A 20,585-nucleotide genomic window follows, 5' to 3' on the forward strand; every position below is an offset into this window, starting at 1 on the left:
AATATAACCGAGGGAAACTTATGAAAAGTGGATGTAAGTTGCTGAAAGATGTTGTAAAAGTTACATTTGGGAATGCATGTTATAACGAAATGAAAACGGTTTATACTTACATATGTTTGAAGTGCTCTAGGCTTTTCCACAGCACAGCTTCAAGACTGAAGTGCTTGTGAAACTTACCCATGGGAACTTACAAATTGTCTTATCTATACTGCAAACCACAAGCACACCTCAACAACAACCAAATTGCTATCCTTTTAAGCACAAAAAGGAAGATTTAGCTGCATATGTGCCACAGTATTCTCAACCGTGGTTTCTGTAGATTTTTATTTGGAATACCTTCTTTAGCTTCTAGATCAAAAATGCCATGTTCTGCCCTTCCAGTGGTTATCTGACCAGGATTTTCAATTAAGGGTCATTAGCCTACCCATATATTAGGCAACTGGAATAAAATTGATGATGTTATATCAGTCTCTTCAAAATTGGTGGTGTTTGATATTGAGGTGTAACTTATTACTTTTAATGTAAGAAATACCAGATTAATTGGGAAGTGTAAGATAAGTAGTTTACAGTTTGAGATTAGGTTGCTAAAGGCTTAGTGTTTATAGGCATGGCTATTTCATTAGTTGCTATACAAACAATGTGGTAAACGGCACACAATCTTGCCAGCGCACTCCAGGCAAGTGTTTTGAGACCTTACCTGCTGCCACCAACATCCACAAATCATTTGACTTAGTCCTCTGCATCATAAAATTAAAGTGACACTCATTTACAGAGGAATTATTTATGTAGACAAGAGCCCTCATTTACAAGCATAATGAGTTCGGTATTTAGGATTTAATGGTCTCAGCAGAAGCTTTTCCAGCAGGACATATTGTGGAGATAAGCAATCATCTTATAGCAGGTATTATGAGAGACTTAGGACTGCTTATCTCTGTATCAGGCCCTGAAGGGATATTTTCACATCCCTGATGATGAGTTTAAAGTTCAGATTGTGAGAGGTGATGCTGTAAAAAGTAGTGGGTTTTTAATTATTTGTCTGAGATACCCAGTACAGTCGTTCAGATAGTAGTAGAAATGTGCAAGCCACAACTTTGAGAGGCAGAGAGCAATTCACAAATACAGCTAAGTAACTGTATACAAAAACATTTTGTGTTGCATATAAAGATATTACTAATGGGTTTAGGACTGTAGAGGATTGTGATAGACTCATGTCCATACCTGGAAACTCTCCGGGTTTGACCCGGAGATTGCCGGGTGAGCACTGCTTCTCTGGTTCTCCGGGTCAAGACCCGAATCCTCCAGGTCGCAGGAGGGGAGCCTTGACCTGCCCCGCTCCCCACCCATTTAACTTTAAATGGGGGTGTTTCCTGCTGCCGTCAGAGGGAATGCCCCCGACGTCAACAGGAACTCCCATTGAAGTTCCCAGGTATGCTCATGTCCACCAAGCATTCTGAACTCCAAAACAAAGACGTACCTCAATAGAGGAAGAGGAATGCTTGGGAGATATAGTGTGTATATATAATATTTCAAAGGACAACCTAAAGAACGATTAGGCTATGTAACAAACCTGTCGATCTCTAAGCAGTGAAAAGGGTGACTGCTGTATAAACGCTACAACCGAGATGAAGTGCTGACTAGGTTGACGGGAAACCCTTCTCAATTGTATTGTAAAACCTTATGCAGTATTAAACTGGTAGTCCCTTTTTTCTATTGTTTTAATGGCTTTATTCTTTTCCACATTGTGGTAACTTGTCTTGTCCCCATAAACAAAGGGATTAGGTTAAGGTGGGCGTTCTTAGAATCCTTCCCTCCCACAGTTCACTAAAGGAAGTGATGAAACAGGATGTGACGTCAAATGAAGGGTATATAATATAATACCACACATGGACTCTTTCAGTTCTTTTTCCTTTTCCTCCATGGTGGATGTGGTGAGAGTGAGCTCCCGGCAGTGAGCTATTATCGGATCTGGAGGCTTAACATTGGGTGAGATCAAATTGTGTTGAAGGGAATTGTTATATGTATAGAGAGAGAGAGATAAAAAAAAAGGGGTTGTTGTCCTGTGGGGTTTGGCTATGCGTGTATATGAGATAAATGTGTTTGCTGTGTTGTTACCTTATAATAAATACCTTTTAATGTAGACGAACCTTTGTGAGATATATTTTTATATTTGGTTCAAACACCACACACATGACAGCGATGTGCCCTACAGGTACTCTTGTTTTATGTTAGTACATAAAAAAATAGTAAGTGTATTTGCAGAATCACAGGGATAACAATGGGACAAAAGCTTCTCGAAATGACACATTCTCAAGACGTTGTTAACATAATTACAGTATACAATACGAGCTATTTCTCATTTATTGTGGCCCGCATATCATTGGTTATCATTGACGTGAAATCTTTTCAAGTATAATTTTCTGTGGGAAAATAGTATGTACATATTTTATGTAATCATACCGATATTCTAACACTCGTGTTACAAGTTGTATTGGTTAGTGGGCCAAACTGAAGCCCGTAACCACTCGCTATTGGGCCTGGACTGCCCACCTGACAAAGCAGGCAAATGTGCAGGTGCACATATGTCATTTATTGGCCACTGGTCTTAAAGTGGCAGGGGTAATTTAAATCCTCTTTTTACTTTTATTCCTCTATTAGGATACGAATCCAAAACTAAATGATTGCATTATGTATTAAATGTTTTTTTTTATGTTTGCAAAAGATAATTTATCTTTTAATTTTTAGGATAGACAATGTGTTCACTAAAAGGCAAGCAGGTGATGTTAACCTGTTTAATAAGCCTGCTGTCTTATATGTTGCACAATAAATATATAACACTTTATTCTCCCAGCACCTTTTTTTGAGGTCCTTCTGGTGAAAACAGAATAACATATTGAAACAACAAGCCTTTTATCTTGTTTCTGAAGCCGTATCATTAGAATTCTGATGTGAATATCTTCACTCACAGTTTAGAAGCACATCAAGGGCAACATTCTATGAATACCATATACTATTATACCACTGCTCATGATGTTAAGTGTAGCAATTACATACTAGTTTAATATTAACCATCCTATGCAGTGTTGATGGTTTTATTCATGTATCCATAGTTTGGTAAATTTACCAGATTATTCGGAAGCTTCTTCCTTCAGTAGCACCACATAGCTTTCCTTTAGGATTCTCTTCCTTATGCATCTCGTGATGCTCAGATCCAGGAAGTGACATCAAATCCTGGCACTCGGTATGAGGGGACTGAAGAAATCTAAATGATTTAACTATGCATTATACAGAGTCAGCCTGAAATCCTTCCTTCAGCAGAAAGCTACTAGTAGAGCCCTGCGCGGGACTGTTTTTTTAATCCCGCTCCCGCAAAATTTCTGACCATTACCGCCCGCTCCTGCAACGTGTGTGTTCCACTCCTGTCCGCTCCCGCAACATGTGTCCAATCCCATCCGCTCCTGCTACATATGTGTCCAATTCAGCCCACCCCCTTACCTGAACTCCCACAATGCTGCCTCCGCGTTGCTCGCATACAGCGTCTCTTCTCTACCCCCCAGGAGAAGCAGGAATGGAGCAGAGTCGTGTGATGTAAATTCACGTGACTCCGCTAGGTTCCTGGACAGAACGAGAGGAGATGCTGTGTGCGAGCAACGCGAAGGCAGCCTTGCGGGCGTGCGCAGGATTACCTGCTCCTAGGCCTTAATGTGGCGGCTCATTCTTCCTTCCTCCTATATAGAGCAGAATATAGATCCCCAGGGAAATCAATACAGAATACACTAAATAGCCCAGAAGATTAACTTTTATTAATATTCCCTAAGAGTATTCTATTTATTTACACAAAACATTCAAGCTAAATATCGGTAGAACAGAAGAGGTTTCAAATGCAGATCTCCGTTAACTCTAACGTTGACTGTAATTGCCTTTATTCTATGTCTGTATCAATACACAACTAAATCAATACACAACAGAAATTAGGAGATCTGAGCTAAAAAAAAAAAACATTATAGCGGAGGGAAGACTAAAAAAAGTGAATTCTGCTCCCATTTAAATCTGCTATAGAGAAAATGCCTATAAAGAAAGAGTCTATTAACCAAAACTGAGAATACCGCCAATTTTAAAGGGAGCCAAAGTCTCCTGGGGATGCATTAGTTGGTGTATCTGTCTATCACAGACGCACCTACAAGACAAGGGTAACGGACGCTCCAATTGACAATACACATGCAGTTAATTACAGCAGTCATATACTTTTTTATTGAACTTTATCAATTGAAGGCGTGTGTGCAAGGGCAAGTGTACTGTATACTGTGTGTGCACATTTCAGCAGTCTATCCATTCACTCTTTCTCTGAATGTCTCCCTATCTTCTCTACTGACTGCTTCCCTGTTTGTCTCCTTGTCTTGCAGCTCTGTTTCTTTTCTTGCCTCTTTTTGTTCTTCTGTCTTTTTTTGTCTGCTGCCCCTTGTGTCTTATTTTTCATCTGCTTCTCTGTGAACCTGGGCCTGCCAGTGAACATCTGAAAAAGGGTAGAACCTCCGGGCACACCCTCTCCCCTGATTGGCTGCCCCCATGGCTCCGCAGAGGCGCAGAAACGCGTCTTTCTCAGCAAATCTGTCTTTTTTTTTTATTTTGCCTCTCTATGAATTTTCACAAAAGGGCGGAGCCTTTGGGCACACCCTCTCTCCATTTCTCCAATCGGAGGAGAGGATGGGCCAGGAGTCTTTGTATATATATATAGAGAGAGAGAGAGAGAGAGAGCGTGAGTAAGTCTTTGCTTCATTTTTGTTTGTTTCCTTGGGGTCCCTAATTATTTTCAGTGATTGGTATGACTTGATGTAATTGGCAACTTGTGAATACACAAGTTTAGGTCATAGTATCTGAGGATGTTGGTAGTGTGATGTACCTGGGACAGAATAAATGATTCTTTCCTTTATCCCAAGAGACTTGTATTTTATATTAATTGTTTGGGGATTTCTTCCAGGGTCATTCAAATTACGCTAGCACCTCTTTTAATTGTCTAGATAATGGAAGTGCGCTTTCCTCATATGTATTAGTTTACCTGACTTTTTTTTATTTTAAGTCACAATCAAGCCAGCTGTAATTACATAGATCATCTGAGTTTCACAGTTGTGTGCTCCCAAGATTTAAAACACGTGGCTAACCGTACTGTCATTTTGTTTTAATCAGATTCAGTGTCCTCCAGCCATGAGAACTTAATCAGGATTCAACTCTATCCAGCTGGTACTTGTATAACCTGGCAGATCTTCATCACTTCCATTGACTATTGAGTCCCTAGCTCCGGCTCATGCCCAGTAAAAATGAGAATTGTGTATGGCGGTGGTGACAAATCCAGTGGTGTCTCTTGTACCAGTGCTAAGCCATATACTTACACAGGAGCTAGTGTAGAGAACTCCATATGCTGTTGGCAGTAGTCGTGAGGGTGGGGGATGTTCAGAAGGATACTCTTTCAGACTTGGCACACAATTACCAGCTCAGGGTGCTTTTTAATTATGCATAGATAGATGTGTTTCCCCAGTGAACTGTCAATAAAACCAACACAGAAGTGAACTGAGCCTTTCTCCCCAGCAGTCTGAGTTACAAAATAACAGAATGCTTCACCAAAAAAACCTTTAGCATAAAAGGCTGACGAGTGTGCCAAAGCCAGCTCTGCTTTATTTTGAAGTCTTTTAACTATTAAAACAGCAAAATAAAAATGAAATCAATAAAACAGTTTTCAGCAGCAGTTGATGGTTTAACTTGGAGAAGATGCAAGACTGAGGAAAGCCAAGGTGATTTTAATAGATGGTGACTGATTGAAACGCAAGCCACCTTTTAAATCACTCGGACCTCGTAAAAGAGGAGCCTGACAGTTTTACCTATTGTTCTACTCAATACATCATAAAGCTCTGTAAATAACAATAATGGTAAATGTCAAAAAGCTGAATTCTTTTTCTTAAACATTTATCTTACTTGCATGGGAGAATACAAATGTAGCAACATATTACATACATTGTGCACAGCCTGGTAGGTATCAGGATTACCTGAGAACAGATACATGTCAGATATGTTCCAAGAAGGTGTACATTTACAATATATAAATGTTAACAAAGCCTTAGAATACAAAACAGTGCAATATATCCAGCCATCTGAACCAAACACACTAATAAGGCCCACTTGGGCTGTAAGCACAAAGGAGAGTGCACAACCCATATAGTACCCTATGAAGTAATACCACACCGGCTCAATGAATAATGGAGAATCTGCGGTAGAGTAAAATACTTACCCAACACAAACTTTGCAACCATTCTACAACTTCTTTCTTCCTCCATGATCTGAAATTTCTTACCACTGTTTGGATGCTTAAGATATAAGTACTGGGGTCTAAACGGATCTCTGCACACCACATTCAGCAGAACCAGTGGAGATGGTACATCACGTGCAGGGAGATGGCATTTAGCTGGATGTGGCCATTCATCTGTCATATGCATTTAAGTGCATATGATAACTAGAGTGTGCCTTTTGAGTGCTGGGGCCACATTCCATCCCCATCCCTGCACAAAGGGGGTCTGTAAGAAATAATACAGATAAGTAGGTACATCCGATTGTTCTATCACCAGTAAGCAAATCAATGAAGCATAATGATTTCTGGCTGGTGATAGAGATTTCATGCATCATCACCCTTGGCTGCAATAATAGACCATTTTGAACTGCTTAGAATAATGGGGACATAAAATCACAAGTAACCACTTTCATTTTTTGTGTGTCACTCAAACCAGTTGTTAACAAAAAATAAATCCTTGACGTATTGTCACTTTCCAGTGTGTGGTTAGCCACTAATTGATCATGTATTTCAAGGGTTGATTAATTTCAAAACAAAATGGTCTGTATTGCAGCTGCAATGAGGTATAAAGTTCAATTCAGAAGTTTCACTTTGCATAATGAAAGAAAAATCCCAGTGAGATGAGATGCCCTGGTATAATGCATGGTTAAACTATCTCCTCTTAGTACCATAATATCTTTTCTTTTTTTTTTTTTGGTCAATAAGGGCTGGATACATCACAAGACTCAGAATTCACATGACTCATAGGGATCATGGAAGTTATCAGAATTTTTATATGGTTATTTATAGATATGGATGTTATAGAAACTGAAGAGAAGTGCTTCGTCTGACACTGAGAAGGGACTGTTTCCATACCCTTTTTGGTATTAATGAAGAGGTTAAATGCATTCGCTTTTAATAGAAATAGAAATAGATCACCTCTTACCTAAATCCTACATTTTATAGGTACACTAAACAACCATATGTAATGAGGTTTACACATTTAGCAGTATATGAATATGAATATTAATAAACTTTTCAGTTAACCCTTTGATCTGCATTCCTGTAAAGAATAACCGGCTCTCCATCGCTTCTTCTTCCCGAGCTCCAGCAGTCATGCGTCTATGGACATGCCCTCACTTACCGGCTTTTCCTGGGTACATTGCATCAATGAAAGAATATGCTATAAAAATGTATATTTCTGGAACTGCAATCAACTTGCATTTCTTAATTAAAATGCAAATTTTAATTAAAATCATTAGACGTAAACACATTTAAATGGCAAGTACTCAAAACATATCTCAGCCATACACACTCTAAATTTCCTGTCCCAGCGTGACCACTGATTTCTCCTCCTTAATGTGAAAATCACACCCAAATCATACAAAATACTGTTTTATATATTAAAACTAGTCTGTATTAAGTGAATTAGGTGAGGAATGCATTTTTATTTCATGTGCTTATCATCCTTTCCAGCACGAAAGAGGTTTAATACTTATACGCACACCTATAACTTACACTATATCATTAAAGAGGTTGAATAAACACACACCTTGGTTTTTCACTATTGTGTAAACGGATGAAATACACGCACGCACAGTTACTCCTTCCCCTCCTCCTCAAACCGCTTACTAGATTGCAGCACCCCTCTACTCCAGACATGTGGTGTCACATTGTATGTAACCATATGTGGCAACTTCCCAGGTAACGCTACCTGTAGCCTTTACTCTTCTGAGGGAGTGGCAGAGCAACCTCAGAAAGTCTTTATTGGGTGGTGAGTGAGAGCGAAGTAGGGGGTGAGTTGGTGTGGCCAAGTGCCCACACCACTGCTTGGAGAAAGAAAAAACTGACCTGGAGACCCAGGTAAGCAGGACTTCACCTGGAGACTTTGGGTCAAACACGAGAGATTTTCCAAGTACTCCCATGGCCAGCCATGAATCTCTGTGGCCTCTGGCCATGTGGAAGATCCCAGGGCCCATCTGGAAATTTCCCTGGAAGACAGCCTGGGCCTGTGTGGATTAGGGGTGAGAGGAGAAATGCTGCCATGGCAGAATCCTATGTAGGGATGAGTCATATAGGCTAGTGTCATTATAGTACATACATTATATTACATACATCCTCTTATTATTTCTAAATCATCTGATGTGGAAACTTGCGGAATTAGTGTATTTTCCTTCAATGTTTTCAAACGTTTTCCATACATTCCCCTTTTGAGCACAAGGCATTAAATAACAATATTGTAATACACATGTTTTATTGATATTTTTTTTGTTTGATGCTATGTTGCTTGGTTCACCTCATGCTGTATTAAAACAATAATTATAATTTAAAAAAAAACTTGTGAAATTCCTAATCTGTCCTTTTTTATCTTTCATTTAGGGGAGCCTTTTCAGAAGTTGTTTTAGCTGAAGAAAAAGTGACTGGTAAACTTTTTGCAGTGAAATGCATCCCGAAGAAAGCTTTAAAGGGGAAGGAAAGCAGCATAGAGAATGAAATAGCCGTACTGAGGAAGTAAGTGTGCATTATACCGTTGTCTACTTTGCATTTCACCAGTCAATTCAATGAACTCATCCGTCGTTATTCAAATAAAGAATATTTGTCATAGTTTACATGGCATAGGTATCCTTAAATAGAGAAGATCAAAAAAAAAAGTTCTCAGTTACGTTATGGTAAGAACATAGTGTATTCCGACTGACAGCTGATTTGATGTAGCAGCTCTCAGCTTGTGTCTTAACCATCACAAGAAGTATCACAAGCAATCTGTTCTGTAAATAAATACTCTCATTCCTTCTAGTTCAAATTTAGTTCAGCATGGTTCAAAGCTTTCAGGTAGATTATCCTCCATTTGGTGATAGGAGAGTAAGGTTTGAAGCCATTGCTCCGCAAGTGGTGTGGCAAATTGAGGAAATAAACCTAAGCAGGTCTGCCCTTTTACTCTTATTTTTGCTTATACAGTGAGGCATTCTTTTAATCTGAGAAGTGATTTGTAATATTTGTAAAACACACAAGAAATAGTGTAAAACCGTCAACGATATTTTAAAGTTAAAAATAAATTGAACCACTTTTTGAGCAGCCACTCAGCCTTCGGGAGAGGTCACAGCCACATTTGACAAAAAGAATTAACATAATTTCAGACATTCAGAAATGTTATTAATATTAACACAATTCCCCTCTATTATCAATATTTATTCCAGAGAGAATGTATCTATATCTAATATATCTATGTGTAATAATTGTATACCAAATGATAGTTACCCTGCATGCACACAATACCCTGATATAGTATGCCCATACACCCATTACATTGGGAACTGTGAATTATGCATTACTGATAGCACTGTCTAGGGAGTGCAAATGTGATTACAGAGAAATCCTTTCAATCCATGTATAATTAAATGCTAATTGAAAATATGTGGTCATTTACACTTATGGGCAAGTGATGTGTACATAGTCATATTATCTGAGAAATATACCTATGTTCTGTCTACAACAACTGAGAAATGTTTAACATGGAAATAATGCACAGTTGCTTCTCATGTATTCGCCCTCTGTGAAGGTGATATTGATGTTTTCCTGCTGACTTAACACGGTGTTCCAAGGACAGCTAGCATCATCACAGAATGCAATCGGGTGAGACTGTATAACTGAAAGCTGCAGCTCAGTAAGCATTATTAGCATATTATTAAAGGTACTGTTTCACGTAGACAAAATTCACCTTCTTCACTGACTCCTTCCGGTTCTCTTCTCTCTTAGCTCTGCTTGTTCTTGTTTTTCTCTCTTCTTTCTTCATCCATGTCTCTGCAGACATGACCTCTCAGTGAACTACTGAAAAAATGGCAGATCCATTGGAGGAGATGATGTGCCTGAAGATGACCTCCTGTGAACGTCCACATTTGCCCAGATTGGAGGATGTCATCAGAAGCGCCAAATTTTTTTTTAAAAGTTCATCAGAGGTCATGTCCGTGGAGATGCAGACGAAGAAAGGAGATGGAAGACAGAAGAAAAAGAAGATGAAGACGATGCTAGAGAAGCGGAGCTGTGAGAAACAGAAGCGGAAGTGGTTGGTGGAGAAAGTAGCAAAACATTCAGAGAGTGTGAGAGAGTGTAAGAGTGTGCAGGGGATCGCGGGGAGGAGAGTGAGAAGCCATGTTTCTCACCCTCTTCCCATGATGAAAAACGAAAAGGAGAAAAAAAAAGGTTAGTGATTTTACATTTAAAAAAAAATAAATCTCTAAAATAATAATAATTGAAAAAAAACAATAAAGTGAGCTCAGTCATGTCATTGTGACATCACTGGCATGTTCAAGAGGTCCCTAACAGGAATTTTTTAAAAAAAAATATAAAAAATACAATGAAAAAAATATATAAAACATCCTATTGCCCCAGGGCCGGCCCTACCATGGAGCAGACTGGGGCAATTGCCCCAGGCGGCACTTTTGAAGAGGCGCCACTTTGCCGCCCCAAGCGACGTTTTTTTCCGCATCCTATGCGGCTATCCGTTTTAAAACAGCTGTAAAACGGCCTCCGTTTAATTATTTGAAAGCGGTAGGCTTGCCTGCATGCCGATCAGTTCGGCTCTTCGTCCCGCCCCCTTGAAGATGAACAGTTGCTTGTCACCGCGTGACAAGGAGAAGATCTCGAGGGAGAAGAGCACGTCAGTGGAAGAAAGCCAGCAGAAAAAGTAAGTATTTTTAAAAAAATAAATAATTGAGGTGATAGACGGAGGCATGGATTCATGGAGAGACATATTCATGCCCTTAGAGCAGGGGCGTCCAACATGCGGCCCGCGGGCCAAATGCGGCCCGCGAGACCTGGAGGTGCGGCCCGCGTAAGATCGGCAGCCAGGGCAACCGATCTTACGCGGGCCGCACCTCGACTGCAGGTAAGGGGGTGGGGAGGATGTTTGAATGAGTATGCGTGATTGAGGGAATGAATCTGTGAATGAATGAGTATATGAATGAATGAGTGTGCGTGTGTGTGATAGCATGGATGTGTAAGTGCTGGAACCTAAGCATGATGGGACTGTGATTGCTGTTAGCAATCACACTCCTATCATGCCAAGTCAGCCAGTACATGCTGAAACCTAGCTAGCTGCCCCCCTTGTGTATTGATGCTGCCAGCAGTATGGGGTCTATACATCACTTACAGCCACCCTGTACCAGCATGTACTGGCTGACTTGGCATGATAGGAGTGTGATTGCTAACAGCAATCACAGTCCCATCATGCCTAGGTTCCAGCATTTACTGGTTGGATGTGTAAGTGCTGGAACCTAGGCATGATGGGACTGTGATTGCTGTTAGCAATCACACTCCTATCATGCCAAGTCAGCCAGTACATGCTGAAACCTAGCTAGCTGTCCCCCTTGTGTATTGATGCTGCCAGCAGTATGGGGTCTGCACATCACTTACAGCCAACCTGTACCAGCATGTACTGGCTGACTTGGCATGATAGGAGTGTGATTGCTAACAGCAAGCACAGTCCTATCATGCCAAGTCATATTGCTATTTTTTTTTGTTTTTATTATTATTTTTAAAGGTGGGGGGTCATTTTCGGTTTTGGCTAAGTGAACCGTGAATGTTTTCATTTTTAATTATTGCATATTTTATTAAAGGCCGTATTTTCTCACAGTGAAAAATGAGTGTGGCCTGCGCACGTATACAATTCTGATGAAGTGGCCCACTGCAGAAAATCTTGGACGCCCCTGCCCTAGAGGGACATAAGTACACAACAGGGTGATTAGGACAATCTATACACAAAGGGGAGGGGGGGTAATACACATGGGTATGGGGGGCATTACAATTAACCAGTACAAAAGGGGGGTCAAAACACAAGGGTGGGGGCTAGCTGGGGGCATCAAATAAATCAATAGACAGGGGTGTGTTGGGGCAAAATGCACAAAGGGGCCTGGCTGGGGGCACAGATACACAAAGGTGGCAAACACACAACAAGCAGCAATGTGGAAAGCATTTTTTATGCTCTTAGTAGCTTATCCCATCCTGATGTGGCTGAGCCTGTCCTGGTGTGTGTGTTTGGGGGTCGGTGTGGCAGAGCCTGTCCTGGTGTGTGTGTGTGTGTGTGTGGGTGTCAGTATGGCAGAGTCTGTCCTGGTGTGTTTGTCTGGGTGTCAGTGTGGCAGAGCCTGTCCTGGTGTGTGTTTGGCTGTCGGTGAGGCAGACCCTTTCCTGGTGTGTGTGTTTGGGTGTCGGTGAGGCAGAGCCTGTCCTGGTGTGTGTGTTTGGGTGTCGGTGGCATAGCCTGTCCTGGTGTGTTTGTCTGGGTGTCAGTGTGGCAGAGCCTGTCCTGGTGTGTGTGTTTGGGTGTCGGTGGCAGAGCCTGTCCTGGTGTGTGTTTGGGTGTCAGTGTGGCAGAGCATGTCCTGGTTTGTGTGTCGGTGTGGCAGAGCCTGTCCTGGTGTGTGTTTGGTTATCTGTTTCCTGGCACTTTACTTACTGTAGGAATAAATAGAATTTTGTAATTTTTATTTATCCAATGATAAAATGCCTTCCTGAATTTCTAGTCACTTCAAAGGACAAAACTCCAGAAATCAGTGTGAGGAAAAGTGAAGGTATCGTGTTATTTACTCTATTTCAATCTGAATATATTATGAAAAAGGAAACTTAAATTGGTTCTTTGGAGTTTGTGAAACACAATTGCTGATTTCATTATAGAGGGGGTTGTACACCACACATACAGGGGGGGGGACTATAAAGGGGACTATACACCACACATACGGGGGGGGGGGCAGCACTTCACACTTCGCCCTAGGCAGCACAATGTCTTGGGCCGGCCCTTAATTGCCCTAACACAACATCTACCCAGTATAACCATCCTGCCCTCGTTCACAAGCCCCAAACCCGTTAAGCCATAAGCATAAAATGTACGCTTTATGGTATGTTCCCTATAAGTGCTGGAAAAGTATGGAAAATCTATATAAATTAGGTATTTCTGAAATCAGGACACCTGAATTTATAAACTTGGAGGGGATTTTCCATCACCTAATTTTGTGAGGATTCAGAGGGAAAATTTATAAAAGAATTAGGTGGTTTTTTCAAATTTTTGATAGTTTTTACTAAATTTCTCATTCTACATTTTCAGCTAATCATCTAAAATTTGGTATCAAAACTATGGTATAAAAAGAAAGCTCTATCTCTCCTTGAAAAAAAAATATAGTTTACATGGGTACACTATTCACAGGAAAAGAGAATCATCGCTGAACCGGCACAGCACAAAATTGCTACGGGACTTGAGGTACCAAAAAACCCTGGGATTGAAGGGGTTAATCCCGAAGCTAAATATATATAATTATTTATATATATATATAATTAATGCACAAGGACATTTTAATGCAAAAGAAATGAAAATAATTAAGTGTTTCACGTACTGTTTTTTTTTCCCTTTTTTTGCTATTCTGGTTATAAGGCTGATCATTGATATCTGAAGACATTGTATTCAATACATCATTCAATTCAATACATGTTGACTTGATTCATATTGGACTTTTTCTGGCCTTTGTTTATTGCTGTAAAGTTCAATATTTGAGCACATCTTTGAAACATAATAATTTGTATATATTTTTATAAAGTTTTACAAAGTTAAAAACAAAAACAGAAATTCTTTCCTTTAGTTTGTTTACACTAGTAAAAAGGGAAACATGGACTTATCTTAGCACAATGGAGTATATTGTCAGTGCCCTGTGAAGAAACCTTGTGGGAGCTGTGATTATTGTCTGTTCTGCGAAAGCACAAACCTCAATCCATTTTACAGCCTGGTGGCCTGGTCAGTGGAGATCTTCTGATCTCTCTAACTGGCCTATAATCCCGTCTGCCCCCAAAGCAAAGTGTTTATTTTGGCTAATAACCTATGACACAAAGGAATTAGGAAAGTGTCACATAAACGTCAATTCAATTGTATCTAGATCCCTATCAGTGGGTTATTTATACTTGAAAAAATAATTGCATGGTTAGCAGTAAGATACTTATTGAAAAGTAACACCCAAAAACTGGCTCATACTAGCCACACGGTTCAGTTACAAAATGTATTGTCTGTTTTTTATTTAAATAATAGTTATTCTAATAGTCTGCACACTTCCAATGTATGACTTCCAATCAATTTTCTAGCTCCAGAATAGTTTGACCATTTGATCAATACTAAAATTAATATTCTGACAACTAAACTTATTGATAATCACCAATTGCATTCATTTTTCCGCTGTAATCCTATGGCTCTGGCATCACAGGATAGAGGCACTGGAAACCTTGTTATACTAACAAGTTCCTGTTTATTTTTACCGAAATGATGGCTTAGAATATTATTTCATTGACATTGGAGCATAACTGATCTGCTTCTTTTTCCGCTGCCTGCTGTTATGTAAGCAGCTTAATGAAAATATAAATCCTGTTCAATATAATTCTGTCCTTCTGCATAAAATCACCTAGACCATTATTGTAAGAACCGAGTCCTTGCTTGATGCACGCAACCTTTTTTTGTGTGTTTTTTTTTTGTTCAGTTCTATTTTTAGGACGTGCATTAACCCAAAACAATCATGTATCCACATGGTGTTGCAGAATAAGCCAATTAGCAGCTGTGGAGATTTGTGTACCCCTGGAAATTAACATGAATATTTTTATCGCTATACAAAAAAGGTTACGTGATTTTAAAGAACAAAACTCACTTTCCAAACTGCTAAATTGAAATAATATACAGGGTAAATATATGTATAAATATGTATTTGTTTTATAATAGATCTTGACACAGACATGTAGAATATCATTCTCTCAACACGTGATAAAAGTTCAAAACCTGACACTATACTGTGTTCAAGCAGGTTGGCTTTTTCATCTAACTTTGAAATTCTTGCTTTTTTTTATTTCTAATTGGAATTTTCAAGCCTTTTTCATGTAAAGTAGTACATTGCATGGATGGCATTGGGCATTATATGCTATCATACCTCACAAGTGCCACATTTAAGAGGGGATAGTCCACATCTACGACCCACATACTTATGCCCATCTTTCTTTTCTCTGAACTAAGAAAGGTAGGTAATGATGTATCATAGTATGCCACAGTACAAATAGTCTAAATAATGCCTATACAAGCAGGAGAAAATGTTTATATTATTTGAATAAAATACATTATTTTTCTTCTAAATTTTTCAATTACATATATAGCTATCATAGGTCACAAATTGCATAAAACATCTGAAGCTTTCTCTGAGGAACTTATAGCAATTCTACATAAGCTATCAGGAAGGGTTTATGTGGCATTTTCACCGTGACTGTATCCATTTATGCATCTTTTAAAAAATATTATACATTTTTATTTCCATAAATAGGTTTTGGACAAGAATTGATAGTGTACACATGCTCTCTGCCAGAAGTGAGTTGGGCTGCTTTATCCACTAGGCTTATTGGTTTCATTTGATCCCCCGTCTGGATGTTATCAGTCCTCTCTACATTTTTTTATTAATTTTATTTATTGATTGATTTTCTTGGCTATGGAATTTCTTTGCGACTCCTTCAGCTTGGTAGTTCTTATTTTTCTAAACAGCACTGCTGGACACATGCACCGAAAATAGCATTTGTAGTTTCTTTTGTATTAAGCATAATTATGCATTTGCAACCAACAATATAGCAGTCAAATAGTAATAGTTCCAGTTAACCTGTTCTTCAGGAAGTTCTGTTTAACCCCTTCGTGACAAAGGCTGATTTTACTTTTTGTACCCTTCGTGACAATTGCCTTTTTAACATTTCTGCGCTGCTCGTGTTTAGCTGTAATTTTCTTCTTTCCAGTTTACTGAACCCACACACATTAGATATTGTTTTTTTCAGGACAAGAAGGGCTTTCTTTAGATGACATTGTTTTGATTGTATCATATTATTTACTGTTAAAAAAAAGTAGAAAATATGGTGAAAAATTTAGAAAAAAATGACTTTCTAAATTTTTGGTTGAAAAATCTTTTACTCATCTATAAAAGGTAATGAAAAAACCTGCTAAATAGATTCTACTATTTGTCCTGAGTTTAGAAATACCCAATGTTTTTATGTTTTTTTGCTTTTTTCTACACATGGGGCAATAAGTACAGGTAGCGTTTTGCTATTTCAAAGCCATTTTTTCCGAATCTGGTAATTCTTCCCCCCATGTGCCATTTCGGGTATCTTTGAAGCCAGCCAATGCAATTTACCCCATCAAGTCATATATTTTTGAAAACTAGACAGCCCAGGGTATTCCAAATGCTAGTATTTTAACCCTTTCAAAGCACTAATTCTACCATCAGCCTTTGTCAAACTTTATGGTAGTAATTTTTTTTGCATTTGTTTTTCCACACACATTTTACTTCAGGTATGAATTAAAAGGTTCTCGTATATGTCACTATCATAAAACAATATGTGTTCAGCAACATCTCCTGAGTACAGCGATACCTCACATGAATGATTTTGCCTGGCTGTTTGGGGGCAAAAGGGCCACATTTGGGGCATGTGCATTTTTCAATGTTGAACTTTGGCATTTGGGGATCCACTGCCCATGCCCTATTTGGTAGCTCTTTGAGCCGGGCCATTTCAGTGTGCCCAACAAAACCATATATTTTTGAAAACTAGACACCCCAGGGTATTTTAAATGCTGGTATTTTAACTCTTTGCATGCACACATTTTACCACCAGAATTTTTTCTAAGTTTGCAGTAGTATTTTTTTGTGTGTATTTTTCCCCCACACACCTACTTTATGTATGAATTTACAGCTCCTGGTTTATGCCGCTGTCACACGACACCCAAATATGTGTTCAGCAACATCTCCTGAGCGCAGTGATACACCACATGCATGGGTTTGTCATTTTTTGGGGGAACTAAAAGGCCACATTTGGTACGTGTGCATTTTTCTAATTGGAAATTAGATGTGTGGCCATCCTTCCCCCAGTGTTAATTGGGACATTGTTGAACCCGGCCATTTCAATTTACCTCATCAAATCATACATTTTTTAAAAGTAGACACCCCATGGGCATTTAATATGCCAGTATTTTAACTCTTTCCATGCGAGAATTGTTTTAAGCTAACATGCTAATTTTAGGACTTGCTCACAAAAATATATGGCCGCACCTATCCGCTGTCCGAACCCGAGAACAAGGCTTTGGAACAATACATCAAAGAAAGCCTGGAAAAAGGCTTTATTCGTCCGTCCTCATCCCCTGCTGGTGCCGGTTTTTTCTTCGTGGACAAAAAGGAAGGCTCATTGTGGCCATGCATCCACTACAGGGGATTGAATCGCATCACTATAAAGAATCGCTACCCGCTTCCCCTCATCACGGAGAGCTATGACCTCCTGAAAGGAGCGAAGGTTTTTACCAAGTTGGATCTCAGGGGTGCGTACGATTTAATCCGTGTCAAGTCCAGGGATGAATGGAAGACGGTGTTATGCCCTTCGGGTTATATAACGACCCTGCAATATTTCAGGCCTTTGTCAATGACGTTTTCAGGGATATGCTCCTGTCCCACGTCATCGTGTACTTAGATGACATCCTCGTGTATTCTCCTACGCTTGAATCCCATCGACACCATCTGAGGGCCGTTTTACAGAGACTACGAGAGAACGGCCTGTACGCCAAGGCCGAGAAATGTGCCTTCGAAAAAAACAGTCTGCCCTTCCTTGGCTATATCGTCTCTTCCGACGGTCTCCATATGGATCCGGCTAAACTCAAGGCCATAACAGCATGGCCTCTCCCTCAAACACTCAAAGCCATTCAATGGTTCCTTGGCTTTGCCAATTACTACCGGCGCTTCATCCAGAACTACTCCACCATAGCGGCTCCCATCACCGCTATGACAAAGAAGGGGGTTGATCCTACCCTATGGACCCAGGAAGCCAGAAAGGCGTTTGACAACCTGAAACAAGCCTTCGGCCAACAATACCTCCTGGAGGTCGATGCCTCTGAAACCGGTGCCGGGGCTATATTGTCACAACGCAAAAGAGCAAACCACGAAATACCATCCCTGTGCCTTCTTCTCCAAGCGCTTTTCCGCAGCCGAACAGAACTATGACGTCGGTAACCGTGAGCTCCTGGCCATCAAAATGGCGTTCGAGGAGTGGCGTCATCTACTGGAAGGCACCGAACAACCTGTGGTCGTTGTGACAGTCCACAAGAACCTTGCGTACATCGAAGGTGCTAAACGGTTATGTCCTTGTCAGGCACGGTGGTCGCTCTTTTTTACACGCTTCAACTACTACATCACCTACAGGCCAGGAACCAAGAACATCAAGGCTGACGCTTTATCCCGTCAATTCGACTACCAACACGATCGACGCTGCGACGAGCCCATCATACCCTCAACACGGCTCATCGCCAGCTTGTCTACCCACACGATGAGCAGAATCCATATGTTCCAAAGGACCATTCCGTCCAATGAACGTCCGCCTCCAGGTCGTCTCCATTTGCCTCCCAAGTATCGCACGGACGTCCTTCGCTGGGGTCACGATTCCATTCTGGCGGGTCACTCTGGCTTCCGGAAGACTATGTTCCTCATCCGTCGTTCCTTCTGTTGGCCGTCCTTGGCCAGGGATATCCGGTCCTACCTCGCTGCCTGTCATACATGTGCACGTCAAAAGTCCCCTCGGACGCGTCCGCAAGGTCTCCTGCATCCACTTCCCGTTCCCACGGCTCCCTGGACACACGTCTCTCTGGACTTTGTCGTGGATCTGTCTAGGTCCCAAGGGAACACCACCATCCTGGTGGTTGTTGATTGCTTCTCCAAGCAGGCCCACTTTATCGCTTTGCCACACCTGCCTTCCTCGATGCAGCTGGCCGACATCTTTATCAAAGACGTCGTCCGCCATCACGGCCTTCCTCTCCACATGGTATCTGACCGAGGCACGCAGTTCATATCCCGTTATTGGAAACACCTTTGCCGTAAACTCGGCATACAACTCCACTTGTCGTCTGCCTACCACCCGCAGACCAATGGACAAACGGAAAGAACGAACCAAACCCTCAAGCAATACCTGAGGATGTACAGCAACGTACATCAAGACAACTGGGCATCTCTCCTCCCGCTCGCCGAGATGACGTACAATGGGTCCCTGCACGAGTCCATCGGCAGTACCCCGTTCTTTGCTGCGCTGGGTTACCACCCGGTAATCCTGCCTCCTCCGTCTTCTCGTTCCTCCTCTGCTGTGCCGGCAGTCGACCGTCGGGTGGCTGACATGCGGAAACATTGGAGTTCTCTTTGTGACGTTCTCTGCAGTGCCCAGCATCGCTGTAAGCGGGCTGCTGACGCCAAACGATCGTCTCCCCCGGATTACAAAGTGGGTGACAGGGTGTGGTTGTCGACTCGCAACATCCGCTTGCGCCAACCGTCCAGGTCCTTGGGTCCCCCTTTCATTGGGCCTTTTCGCATCCGTAAACGTCTTAACGACGTGTCCGTGTCCCTTGACCTCCCGCCTACCTTGCGGATTCCCCGGTCCTTTCACGTCTCCCTGCTCAAGCCTTACATCTCCAACCAGCACTCCGTTCCTTTCCAGCCTCTCGCTCCGCTTGTCGTCCAGGGCCATGACGAGTATGTTGTCGATCGGATCCTCGATTCCAGTCGGGTACGGAATGGACTCCAGTACCTTGTTGCCTGGAAGGGTTACAGTCCTGAAGAGCGGACGTGGGTGCCTGCTCGCTTCGTTCACGCTCCCCGTTGCGTCGCTCGTTTTCATGCGCTTTGTCCTCTTCGTCCTGCTTCGGTGCGCGCTCCTGGAGGGGGGGGTACTGTCACGCGCGCTGCCGCGGCTCCCTCTCCGGCTGCTCACGCTGGCTCGGCGGGCGCCGGCAGCCCCACCTCCGTTCCACACGCGTGTCACCGCCGGGTAACGCGCGCTGCTGTGGCTCTTACCTCGGCCACTCACGCTGGTTCCCCTGACGTCGGCGGCTCCACCTCCAGTCCTCTCGCGCGTCGTGGATCCGCCTCTGCCGCCGCCGCTTTCACTAGGGAGGCTTGCGGTCCTGCCTCCTCGGGCACGCACGCCCGCTCACGCTGCAGGCGTGTCGCCCACGTGCACACGCCGGGAACACGGCGGAGATGCGCCATCTAGTGGTGGTACCAGCCAACGCACCTGATTACAATTTCGGGCGCGACGCACGCTACGGCGCGGCCGATGACGTGAGTGTCTCCTTTTCTATTTAAACCTCATTTGTTTGCCTTGTCTTTGCCCGTTCTAAGCGTTATTTAGCTTTGGGTGTGCTATTTCTCGTTCTGCTTTATCTCTGCCTTGTGTACCGACCTCTTGCCTGTTTAAACGA

General features: G+C 41.7%; 1 protein-coding gene across 1 annotated transcript in view; it reads left to right on the top strand.

Annotated features, from left to right (window-relative positions):
* The window catches only part of LOC149298810 (calcium/calmodulin-dependent protein kinase type 1D-like), a 123,659-nt gene that overhangs the window by 37,469 nt on the left and 65,605 nt on the right, over positions 1-20,585 (top strand). Inside the window, exon 2 of the mRNA XM_089487156.1 lies at positions 8,693-8,824. Within this exon, the coding sequence (XP_089343282.1) occupies positions 8,693-8,824 (132 nt within the window). The remainder of the gene's footprint in view (positions 1-8,692; positions 8,825-20,585) is intronic.

This window comes from Sceloporus occidentalis, unplaced genomic scaffold, assembly GCF_023333645.1.
Source record: "Sceloporus occidentalis isolate IW3139 unplaced genomic scaffold, rSceOcc1.0.p SCAF_31, whole genome shotgun sequence".
Classification (NCBI taxonomy): Eukaryota; Metazoa; Chordata; class Lepidosauria; order Squamata; family Phrynosomatidae; genus Sceloporus; species Sceloporus occidentalis.